The following is a 13,588-nucleotide window of genomic DNA, read 5'->3' as shown; positions in this document are numbered from 1 at the left end:
AGAAAACCCACGCATGCACGGGGAGAACATGCAAACTCCATACAGAGATGGCCGAGGGTGGGGAAAGACAAAATAAGAAGCCAAAAAGTTACCACTTCCACACAAAATAGGAGGAGAACTCATTCATTCATTCATTTTCTACCGCTTATCCTCACAAGCGTTGTGGGAGGTGCTGGAGCCTATCCCAGCTGTCTTCGAGTGAGAGGCAGGGTACACCCTGGACTGGTGGCCAGCCAATCACAGGGCACATATAGACAAACAACCATTCACACTCACATTCATACTTATGGACAATTTGGAGTTGCTAATTAACCTAGCATGTTTTTGGAATGTGGGAGGAAACCGGAGTACCCCGGAAAAAGCCCACACATGAACGGCTTGGCCGAGGGTGGAATTGAACCTGGTCTTCTAGCTGACAGGCGTTATTAATGAATATCCTTTACCCTTAAAAGTGAGTCAGAGCTTTTCTGCCTGTCATTCACACACTGAATTCCACTGAATAACGTTTTAAGTGGGGGGTGCTGGAGCCTATCCCAGCTGTCTTCAGGCAAGAGGCGGGGTACACCCTGGACTGGTGGCCAGCCAATCACAGGGCACATATAGACAAACAACCATTCACACTCACATTCATACCTATGGACAATTTGGAGTCGCTAATTAACCTAGCATGTTTTTGGAATGTGGGAGGAAACCGGAGTACCCGGAGAAAACCCACGCATGCACGGGGAGAACATGCAAACTCCACACAGAGATGGCCGAGGGTGGAATGTCTGACATGTTAGAGTTAATAAAAAAAAGTTATCCTCCCATTACGTGTGGAAGTGGTATATTTTGTCCTTCTTCCCCGCTTGGTTTGAAACCCTCTCCTAAGTTTAGAATACATAAATTTTAGGCTAGTTAGCTTCCTAGTATGTTATGTTTAAAGCATTGGTGTCCCTGCAGTGATCCTGTAGCATGTACATTAGCAATGTGTAAACAAAGAACAATTAGAATGTAAAGATGACTATAGCACCTTTGCTCCAGCACCCTCGCGACCCTCGTGAGGATAAGCGGTAAAAAATGAATGAATGAATGAGTTCTCCTCCTATTTCGTGTGGAAGTGGTAACTTTTTGGCTTCTTATTTTGTCTGTCTTCACCCTCGGCCATCTCTGTGTGGAGTTTGCATGTTCTCCCCGTGCATGCGTGGGTTTTCTCCGGGTACTCTGGTTTCTTCCCACATTCCAAAAACATGCTAGGTTAATTAGCGACTCCAAATTGTCCATAGGTATGAATGTGAGTGTGAATGGTTGTTTGTCTATATGTGCCCTGTGATTGGCTGGCCACCAGTCCAGGGTGTACCCCCTACCATGCTATGTTATTATGGATTAATTTTTCTGCTTATATACCCACATAAGTGATATTATATATTGGTGTAATTACCAATAACATGTTGAGACTCATTGAGAATTCATTGTGGCCCCTCTGAGACAACTCAAAGCCGCCTGGATGCTCTTCCTCAACATGGCGACCGAGATGCTGCCTGAGTGCGTGACGCGCTGAGCCGTCAGGCATCAGCTAACGATCCCATAGGTGACGGAGCCGTGCGATCGGCAGCCAGATAATGAGACGGGGAGGAAGAAGGAGCGTGAGAGGAAAAAAAAAAAAAGCGGGAACTCTGTGTGTGTAACGGGGGGGGGGGGCAAAGGACGCCCAAGTCCTCACTTGACTTTTCACTCCTGCAACAACATCAACATGGCAGGAGCTCGTGTATTTTTAGATGCCCTTTTTACACAACAGCCGTGGTAGCGCGCGGTGCAGGCGGGCGAATAAGCGAGACTCTCCCTTGCACCCAAAGTGGCGATTGCTTTGTCACGCCCGGTGTGCAATAAAAAAAGAATGACTCGGGGAAAACACCAAAACAACTGTAGTGAGCCGTGATGATGTCGTCGTTTTTTATTTCTTTTTCCCACACGCCGCCATGCCTCTGCAAAACGCCGTTAAAGAGCACATCACACTGCAGTGGCTGTGTGGGTGTCACGAGAAAACCGAGATGAGGTTTCATCTTGGAGCAGCAAAAAAATATTTCGCGTTTCCTCGCCGTATCTTCTGGCTATTCATCACAAAAGCAGAATTAAAAAAAAAAAAAAAAAAGCAAAGAGATCCCACAAGCGGAGACGGTGGCGGCGGCGGCGGCGGCGAGGCCCCAGCTGCAGGAAGCTATTGGCTATTTTGCATCACAGGCAAAATTGTCTCAATAAAGCGGAAAGTTTCGTCATTTGTTCCAGCGGAAGGAGATATTTTTAGCATGACAACAGTCAGCCAGCTGAGAAAGTTAGCCTCCGGTTATGATGTCAAAATTAGGAGGATTTGTTGGATTTTAAGCCACACAGCGCAGCCGTCATGGCCCCCGCCGGCACAAGCAGTGCCCTTTCAGTCCATAGATGACCTTTTTTTTTTTTTATGACCTTCATGTATGATGCGTGTATATTTTACGTGTTTGGGTTTATTTTTAAAAGATGCATCATGTGTTTTCATACTCGAAAAATCGAAAATGCTATTTTTAGCCTTTATTTGTGAGTGGTGATGTTGTGAGGGAGCAAGGATATGTCTTTTTATAGGCTTTATGAATAAACAAGAGCACTCATAGACGCCAGATGGGGAGGTGGTGTCCTCCTTTTCTTTTCTTCCCTTCTGAAATGCTTGAAATTTAGGCAAAAAAATACCTAAATGGGTTTTTATTGACAGTTCATTCATATGTTGAAAATGCTACCATTCTTGATGTCATTTGAAGCACAAATAGCTGTAAATAAAGTTGTAAGTCAGGGGTGCTGGAGCCTATCCCAACTGTCTTCGGGCAAAAGGCGGGGTACAGCCAATCACAGGGCACATATAGACAAACAACCATTCACACTCACATTCATACCTATGCACAATTTGGAGTCGCTAATTAACCTAGCATGTTTTTGGAATGTGGGAGGAAACCGGAGTACCCGGAGAAAACCCACGCATGCACGGGGAGAACATGCAAACTCCACACGGAGATGACCGAGGGTGAAGAAAGACAAAATAAGTAGCCAAAACGTTACCACTTCCACACAAAATAGGAGGAAAACTCATTAATTCATTAATTTTCTACCGCTTTTCCTCACGAGGGTTGTGGGGGTGCTGGAGCTTATCCCAGCTGTCTTCGGGCAAGAGACGGGGTCCACCCTGGACTGGTGGTCAGCCAGCCAATCACAGGGCACATATAGACAAACAACCATTCACACTCACATTCATACCTATGGACAATTTGGAGTCGCTAATTAACTTAGCATGTTTTTGGAATGTGGGAGGAAACCGGAGTACCCGGAGAAAACCCACGCATGCACGGGGAGAACATGCAAACTCCACACAGAGATGGCCAAGGGTGAAGAAAGACAAAATAAGTAGCCAAAAAGTTACCACTTCCACACAAAATAGGAGGAGAACTCATTCATTCATTCATTTTCTACCGCTTATCCTCAAGAGGGTCGCAGGGGGTGCTGGAGCCTATCCCAGCTGTCTTCGGGCGAGAGGCGCGATACACACCCTGGACTGGTGGCCAGCCAATCACAGGGCACATATAGACAAACAACCATTCACACTCACATTCATACCTATGCACAATTTGGAGTCGCTAATTAACCTAGCATGTTTTTGGAATGTGGGAGGAAACCGGAGTACCCGGAAAAAACCCACGCATGCACGGGGAGAACATGCAAACTCCACACAGAGATGGCCGAGGGTGAAGAAAGACAAAATAAGAAGCCAAAAAGTTACCACTTCCACACAAAATAGGAGGAGAACTCATTCATTCATTAATTTTCTACCGCTTAGCCTCACAAGGGTTTGCAGGGGGTGCTGGAGCCTATCCCAGCTGTCTTCGGGCGAGAGGCGGGCGGGGTACACCCTGAACTGGTGGCCAGCCAATCACAGGGCACATATAGACAAACAACCATTCACACTCACATTCATACCTATGCACAATTTGGAGTCGCTAATTAACCTAGCATGCTTTTGGAATGTGGGAGGAAACCGGAGAAAACCCACGCATGCATGGGGAGAACATGCAAACTCCACACAGAGATGGCCGAGGGTGAAGAAAGACAAAATAAGTAGCCAAAAAGTTACCACTTCCACACAAAATAGGAGGAGAACTCATTCATTCATTCATTTTATACCGCTTATCCTCACGAGGGTCGCAGGGGGTTGCTGGAGCCTATCCCAGCTGTTTTCGGGCGAGAGGCGGGGTACACCCTGGACTGGTGGCCAGCCAGCCAATCACAGGGCACATATAGACAAACAACCATTCACACTCACATTCATACCTATGGACAATTTGGAGTCGCTAATTAGCCTAGCATGTTTTTGGAATGTGGGAGGAAACCGGAGTACCCGGAGAAAACCCACCCTTAAAAGTGAGTCAGAGCTTTTCTGCCTGTCACTCACACACATTCCATTCAGCGTATTTGAACATTGTGTATTTAATATGCTATACGCTGACTTCCTTTCCCATCCCGCAGGACTACACATTGACGATGTACTTCCAGCAAGCATGGCGGGATAAGCGCCTCTCCTATTCCGAGATCGCCTACAACCTCACTCTGGATAACCGAGTGGCCGACCAGCTTTGGGTCCCGGACACGTACTTTCTCAACGACAAGAAGTCCTTCGTGCACGGCGTCACCGTCAAGAACAGGATGATCCGACTCCATCCCGACGGCACCGTGCTTTATGGACTCAGGTAAGCCGCTTACAGCTGCCCCCTCCCCCCCCCCTCTTGTGTGTCATGATTAGCGCATTGATTATGAAGCATAATCAGCTAACAAGCTTGGATCTGCTGTATCGGTCTTTTAGCCTTTTTTGATGTGTGCTGCTGGGTTGGTTGTTTAGACACTTTTGATACACAGAGGCCACAACTTGAACACACTTCACTACAATCAATTTACAATTTACGCGATGTAATTGAAGCCATCATATAGTGGTGTCATTCTGAGACAAAGCTACATTACTATTCAGTGACGAGGCAAAAAAACACATAATTCTTAGTGTTCAACACAAGATAATAAAGGAATTAAGAGAGACTATGAAGTGAGCTCAAGGCGATATCAAAATTTTAATTTAAACAACAACAATACAGATGAAAGTGCTGCACAATAGATGAATGAACACATTTGAATCCTGGGAGAAAAAAGTAATAATATGTATAATAACATAATAATAACATAATAATAACAATAATAATAATAGGTGGCATGGCGGTCATGTGGTTAGCGCGTAGACCTCACAGCTGGGAGGACCAGCAACGCAATGCATTGTGGGTTATCATGTTGGTGATGGATTGGGTATGCAGTATAGAGTGTGGATAGTATGAGCATGGGAGTACACATGTAGTAGTTAGTATGCGGTTTTGAACACAGCCTTTTATTGAGTGTGACTGCGAAATAACCCACCATGGGGCCAAAGAAAGTTGTGAGTGCTAAAACGTCTGATTGGATTTGATACTGCCAGGATGTACGGGATGTCTGCATGTTTGATTTGTTATTTATTATTATTATTTTTTATTTTAATTTTATTTCATTTTAATTAATAATTTTATTTTTATTATTATTTTTAATTTATTTATTTTAATTTTATTCAATTGTAATTAATAATTTTATTTCGATTATTATTATTTGTTATTTTAATTTTATTTAATTTTAATTAATAATTTTATTTTTATTATTATTATAATTTTTTTATTTTAATTTTATTTAATTTTAATTAATAATTTTATTTTTATTATTATTTTTAATTTATTTATTTTAATTTTATTTAATTGTAATTAATATTTTTATTTCTATTATTATTATTTTTTATTTTAATTTTATTTAATTTTAATTAATAATTTTATTTTTATTATTATTATTAATTTTTATTTTAATTTTATTTAATTGTAATTCATAATTTTATTTCTATTATTATTATAAATTTTTTATTTAAATTTTATTTAATTTTAATTAATAATTTTATTTAATTTTAATTAATAATTTTTTTATTTTAATTTTTTTTTATTTTAATTTTTTTTTATTTTAATTAATAATTTTATTTTATTTTTATTATTTTGTTATTAATAATGATTCATTTTTGTTATTCATTATTATTTTCTGCGTGTATAACTATTCTCTATAAAATTTATTTTTAGGCACATCATAACGTATTGCGTAGCCGCTATTTTCTTGATTTATCCCGATTATCAATATCAATAATAGACCCCCCCCCCGATCAATAATGAAGCAGGGTGATGCAAACAAGCCGATATGGCTCAGCCAGCCTACAAGCCATCTTCGCTCGCCGTCAGGCCGTCCGAGCAGAATGCAATACATAATGTATAACACCCAATCAATAATGCAGCCATTCAATACAAACACTCACTGATGTTTGCACATCTGCCTGAACTGTCCGTGGTGCTGCTTGGCCATCCTCACATGATCTCTGATTCATAACCAAAATGAAAATTGTTACTAGTACACAATGTTGCTGCATTCACTCATTCTCTCGCTAGACGCTCACATGCCTTTCTTGCGCAAAGACGCCTTAAAATATTAAAGCATCTGCACTGCACCAGATTATTCATCCCAACATTTTGTTGAGAAATGTAATTCATAACACTCTGAGCCAATTATATAAGCCCAACACATATGCTTTGCATAACCACAAACAGAAATGGAGGCCAGGAAGAGGGCTTGTTGTGAATTTGAGGGTGTGCGTGCAGCACGGCGATGCAGTTGTTACCTCACATACGTCGTCCTTGTCAGTGCCGGTGCCTCCCGGCTCCTCCATTATTTGCTTCGTGGGTTCGGTTCAGGTTTTATTTGATGCTAGCGCGTCCAGACACAAGCTGCTGTCAGAGTCAGGCCGGCCAGATGCCTGAGTGCTCTGAGCAGGCTGACACATACCTGCAGAGACGGGGCGGCCTGGTTTGCAACAGCAGGGTTTTTAGTGGATGTGCACAAGATGGCCAACTGAGTGGAGAGGAAAAAACACGATGAACGTGAGCGCATCGCCGGTCGTAGAATCACGGTGCATGTCTGAGATGTTGTTCATTAGCATGTAAATCCTGCTTGAGTAGCATACTCTAGCGCATTTGGCTTTTATTGATGATGGAATAGTCACGACAGTGCATGATATGCTGATTTGCCTCCAAAACAACAATTTTCATCGCGTTTTCATAAAATCCTGAATGCTTCAGCATTTTGGTACAACAATTATTGATTTTGATAATGTGAAAATAGGAATAAGAAAGTGCATGATATGCTGCTTTGCCTCCAAAACACCAGAATAGTCACGACAGTGTATTATATGCTGTTTCTTCCTACATCATAAACAAGGACATTTGCTAATGCTAGCAATACTGTCTTGTATACTCGAAAAAAATGTATACTCGACGTGAGTACTTTGATTATGCTGGAATAGTCACGACAGTGCATGATATGCTGCTTTACCTCCAAAACAGCAATTTTCATTGCGTTTCAATAAAATCCTGAATGCTTCAGTATTTTGGTACAACAATTATTGATTTTGATAACATGAAAATAGGAATAAGAAAGTGCATGATATGCTGCTTTGCCTCCAAAACACCAGAATAGTCATGACAGTGTATTATATGCTATTTCTTCCTACATCATAAACAAGGACATTTGCTAATGCCAGCAATACTGCCTTAAAAAAAATTTATACTCGACGTGAGTACTTTTATTATGCTGGAATAGTCACAACAGTGCATGATATGCTGTTTTGCCTCCAAAACAGCAATTTTCATCGCTTTTTCATAAAATCCTGAATGCTTCATCATTTGGTACACCAGTTATACAAGTGATGTGGCTGCTTTGACAACACCAGAATAGTCATGACAGTGTATTATATGCTGTTTCTTCCTACATCATAAACAAGGACATTTGCTAATGCTAGCAATACTGTCTTGTATACTCGAAAAAAATGTATACTCGACGTGAGTACTTTGATTATGCTGGAATAGTCACGACAGTGCATGATATGCTGCTTTACCTCCAAAACAGCAATTTTCATTGCGTTTCAATAAAATCCTGAATGTTTCAGTATTTTGGTACAACAATTATTGATTTTGATAACATGAAAATAGGAATAAGAAAGTGCATGATATGCTGCTTTGCCTCCAAAACACCAGAATAGTCATGACAGTGTATTATATGCTATTTCTTCCTACATCATAAACAAGGACATTTGCTAATGCCAGCAATACTGCCTTAAAAAAAATTTATACTCGACGTGAGTACTTTTATTATGCTGGAATAGTCACAACAGTGCATGATATGCTGTTTTGCCTCCAAAACAGCAATTTTCATCGCTTTTTCATAAAATCCTGAATGCTTCATCATTTGGTACACCAGTTATACAAGTGATGTGGCTGCTTTGACAACACCAGAATAGTCATGACAGTGTATTATATGCTGTTTCTTCCTACAACATAAACAAGCACATTTGTGAATGCTAGTAATACTGTCTTAAAAAAAATTATACTCGACATAAGAACTTTGATTATGCTGGAATAGTCATGATAGTACATGATATGCTGCTAAGCCTGCAAATGTGATGTGACTTTGAAAGTGTATTACATGCTACCTTGCCTCCAAGACAAATGTGGCCGTTGTCGTTTTCATGAATGTTTGACTCTAGCTATGTAACTTGTTAGCTTCCTTGTTAGCTTCCTTTGTTGCCTATGGACAATTTGGAGTCGCTAATTAACTTAGCATGTTTTTGGAAAAGTGGGAGGAAACCGGAGTACCCGGGAGAAAACCCACGCATACACGGGGAGAACATGCAAACTCCACACAGAGATGGCCGAGGGTGGGGAAAGACAAAATAAGAAGCCAAAAAGTTACCACTTCCACACAAAATAGGAGGAGAACTTATTCATTCATTCATTTTCTACCGCTTATCATCACAAGGGATCGTGGTGGGTGCTGGAGCCTATCCCAGCTGTCTTCGGGCGAGAGGTGGGCGGGGTACACGCTGGACTGGTGGCCAGCCAATCACAGGGCACATATAGACAAACAACCATTCACACTCACATTCATACCTATGGACAATTTGGAGTCGCTAATTAACCTAGCATGTTTTTGGAATGTGGGAGGAAACCGGAGTACCCGGAGAAAACCCACGCATGCACGGGTCTCCGAGCTGTGAGGTCTGCATGCTAACCACTCGACCACCGTGCAGCCCTCATCTGAAACTAGCTTTTTAAAGTGTATAAATGGAATAGTTTTGTCGTCAGAGCATAAAAAACTTCTCACGCTGTTTAACATTTTTAGAGCCCTCTAGACAGAACATAACACCCCTATATTAACCTTTACAATCGTATTACCTAATATGGTAGACGGGAAAAAATAAGTTGTACTCGCAAGCACACGCATGCACAGAGAGAACATGCAAACTCCACACAGAGATAGCCGAGCGTGGAATTGAACCCTGGTCTCCTAGCTGCAAGGTCTCTGCGCTCTAACCAAGAGAACAAACCAATCTCCATTTTGTGGAAGAGGTTGCTCGCATGGCTCCTGAAGCATGTTGCTCAAATCCAAAAGGGAAAGGTCAGGAAAGGAAGATCCAGAGAGAAAGAGACGTGAAGGTCAGACTTCATTCAAAATGGAGAAATTCTTAGGAATCTCCTTCCTTTCCTCTCACCCGGTCCCGGAAAAGGAACCAGGATGAGGAAAAAAAAGCTGCTGAGCGGAGAAAGAGAGGGATTTAATTCATCCCTGTTCCTATCAATACACTTTAAAGTTATCAATCCCACTTTCGAGCCCCTGATCAAACACAGCAGCTTTTATATATTCCATGTGCGCAAAAAAAAAAGCTTTGGCACTGCAGACATTTTATTTTGAAATCCGTCCGCGCGGGGAGAGACACCGTCACAAGTTTCCTCTCGGCATTCTCTTATCCAAAATGGAGGCAGCGTTCTCCATCGTCATTCAAACGTCGAGCTTCATTAAGAAACTCGAACGTGATTGGATGCCAAAAATGTCAGGTTGATCACGTTGTCACGTTTTTTTTTTTTTTTTTTTGGTTTCACTTTCACTGCTGTGACGCTCCCTGGAAATGAGATCCTGTCTGGGAATCTGCGGTGCTTGTGTTAGTATGTCCGTAAACAAGGTCATTGGGAACAAAGGTGCACTGCTCCCCTCAGGGGGGGGGGGGCGCTTATAAACACACACACACATGAACTATGAGGGAACATGCATGGGAAAAAACAGCCTTTTTTTTTTAGAACTGCATGTCCTATTAGCTTCGACGCAGAGCAAATGTAGCGTGTTTGAATCTGCGTGATATGCTCCAGCGCGGCCTCTCCTCCGGCAGGTTGGGGCCGAGAGAGAGAGAGAGAGATGGGGGGGGGGGGGGGACCAGTACGGCCCCGCCGTGATGGAGATGAAGAGCAAACAAGGCCGTGTGTGCTGCAGAGGTCCACTTTGGCTCACTGCAGCAAAGACAAAAAAGGAGTTTAAAAAAAAAGGGGGGGGGGGCCCTCCTCCATGTTTGTTAATTGTTACCGTGTCGACCACGCTAGCACGGATGCTAAAGATGATGCAGAGTCTCCGCTCAGACAGAAAATCTTCGAGACTTCTACTGATGATGTAGGTGGGCTATAAATAGACTGGTATTTATAACCCCTGCCATTTTGGCCTGTTTTTTTTTTTTTTTTGCGTCTTTCCTCTGCCGCGCTGATGACACCGAGCGATACTTGACTAGCCGGAACTTGCCAATCATCAGAAAAGATTTTTTTTTTTTTTTTTTTTTTTAACTAGGGCGGATTTTGAGACTCCTGTGTTAATCCCCCAATGCACCACGGCTCTGCTAACTGGCTCTTACATAAGAGCCCAGAGAGCAAGAAAAAGGAGGCACAGTGTGAAAGTGACAACCAGGAAGCGTGTGTGTCTTTACATCTGAAAAATACCAAAAATCTTGTAAAAAAAAAAAAAAGTTACCACTTCCACACAAAATAGGAGGAGAACTCATTCACTCATTCATTCATTTTCTATCGCTTACCCTCACGAGGGTCGCGAGGTTGCTGGAGCCTATCCCAGCTGTCTTCGGGCGAGAGGCGGGGTACACCCTGGACTGGTGGCCAGCCAATCACAGGGCACATATAGACAAACAACCATTCACACTCACATTCATACTCATGGACAATTTGGTGTCGCTAATTAGATGGCCAAGGGTGGGGAAAGACAAAATAAGAAGCCAAAAAGTTACCACTTCCACACAAACTAGGAGGATAACTTATTAATTCATTCATTTTCTACTGCTTATCCTCACGAGGGATTGCGGGGGTGCTGGAGCCTATCCCAGCTGTCTTTGGGCGAGAGGCGGGGTACACCCTGAACTGGTGGCCAGCCAATCACAGGGCACATATAGACAAACAACCATTCACACTCACATTCATACCTATGGACAATTTGGAGTCGCTAATTAACCTAGCATGTTTTTGGAATGTGGGAGGAAACCGGAGTACCCGGAAAAAACCCACGCATGCACGGGAAGAACATGCAAACTCCACACAAAGATGGCCGAGGGTGGGGAAAGACAAAATAAGAAGCTAAAAAGTTACCACTTCCACACAAACTAGGAGGAGAACTTATTCATTCATTCATTTTCTACCGCTTATCCTCACAAGGGTTGCGGGGGGTGCTGCAAACTCCACATAGAGATGGCTGAGGGTGGGATTGAACTCGGGTTTCCTAGCTGTGAGGTCTGCGTGCTAACCACTCGACCACCGTGCAGCCCGATAATTAATACAAATAATGTAATATATTTAATATGATACTTGTTGCTCCCGGGATTTAGTTGTTAGCAGTCCGTTCCCCAAAATAGCCCAAAACCAACTTCAACATGCGTTCACACTTGTCGGCCATATTGTGTCCTGATAGGTGATCACAGATCCAGTACATTGTCGCTGTCTGAGATGGACGACTTGAGAGTAACCCTTTATGACAAGGTCAAAGGTCACCGCCAATACTGCTATTATTGTTAATGGTCACATGATGCTATCATGTTTTATATCAATCAGTGTGTGTGTGTGTGTGTGTCTTAAAGGCGTAGATGACGTTTCCGTGGTTACATCCAGACAGCCTCTGGGGTTTGGCCCTGCCCGACTCAGCTTGGACCAACTTGTCGTGTGTGTGTGTGTGTGTGTGTGTGTGTGTGCGTTACAGGAAGTACGCTAAGAGGAGCTGTCGGATGTGGCCGACTCTTTCTCCCTGACTTTTTTTTATTTAAGGCTCTGTGTGACCACAAGATGAACCCCTTTTTGTTTTGGTACCATGTGACAGAAGATGCTACATAGCCATGGGTATACTGTACGGTGCGGCCATGTTGAAATTGCATGCCGAGTATGACAAATTCATACATGTTGGCGGGTATGTAGTAATATTGAACGTTATCCCGACTTCTCATACTACTACAAAGTAATGGTTGTAGGGTGAAAAAATTGATCCTAATAAAGATCTCGGCTCTAAATTATCCATAAGTGTATATATATGTATATATGTGTGTGCCCTGTGATTGGCTGGCAACCAGTCCTGGGTGTACCCCGCCTTTCTGGGCTCCAGCATACCCCATGTGACCCCAGTGAGCACAAACAATGTACTATGTATGGATATATGTTATTAATACAGTACCGCTATTGTGTGGCTGATATACGTACTACTACTGTCTTATATAAGAGTGTAAGAAAATATTGTTTCGGTGATATATTGCGATACTTCGTTCCACGATACTGTATCGATATTAAAAAGTATGATATGGATTTTTATAGACATTTATCATAGACTGTATATGATATTTATTCAAGTGCAGACACGGCAAAGGTTCATTTCTGATTTGAATTTAAACCTCCGATCGCTAGGTGGCAGCACTTACATAGTCAATCAGGCAAGGACGTTGAACGAGATTATATTTCGTATATACATATTGCAGGTATTTTGTTTTTCAAATTGATATGACTATTTTGTTAAATAATGGTTATTTCAAGCATCCTAGAAGTACTTTTCACTGATGTTAGTTACTTTGTTCCACAAAAATACTCTTCTGATGGTGGATAAGTCAGGGACTGGATACTCGGCATTTTTTCACCGCTAATAGAATGTGAACATTTGAGCAGGATCTTGAGACATAATTTAATTTATTTGTTTTTTATGTTTTTTTTTTTGTAAATTTAAAGCTGGATGTTTTATTTATATATTTATTATTATATTTTTATTATTAATTATATATAATTAATTATATTATTAATTGTATTATTAATTATATTATTAATTATATAAAATAAAATTATTTTTTATTATTTATTTATTATTTATTTATTTATTTATTTTTATTATTATTAATATTTTATTATTAATTACAATTAATTAATTAACTATATTTACTTAAAAGTAAAATAAAAGTAAATTTGTAAAGTAAAGTAAATATACATAAAACAAGATTTACATAAAATAAGAAGCCAAAAAATTACCACTTCCACACAAAATAGGAGAAGAACTCATTCATTCGTTCATTCATTCATTTTTGACCGCT

At 41.3% G+C, this 13,588-nt stretch overlaps 1 protein-coding gene across 6 annotated transcripts in view; it reads left to right on the top strand.

The window, feature by feature from the left end:
• Window positions 1-13,588, top strand: part of gabrb2a (gamma-aminobutyric acid type A receptor subunit beta2a) — a 50,409-nt gene that overhangs the window by 25,962 nt on the left and 10,859 nt on the right. For all 6 annotated transcript variants that reach the window (XM_058063869.1, XM_058063868.1, XM_058063867.1 and 3 more), the window contains one exon: window positions 4,525-4,745. In XM_058063869.1, the coding sequence (XP_057919852.1) occupies window positions 4,525-4,745 (221 nt within the window). The remainder of the gene's footprint in view (window positions 1-4,524; window positions 4,746-13,588) is intronic.

This window comes from Doryrhamphus excisus, chromosome 23 (genome assembly GCF_030265055.1).
Source record: "Doryrhamphus excisus isolate RoL2022-K1 chromosome 23, RoL_Dexc_1.0, whole genome shotgun sequence".
Taxonomy (NCBI): Eukaryota; Metazoa; Chordata; class Actinopteri; order Syngnathiformes; family Syngnathidae; genus Doryrhamphus; species Doryrhamphus excisus.
The sequence above is the reverse complement of the archived record's forward strand: the minus strand, read 5'-3'. Positions and strand labels throughout refer to the sequence as shown.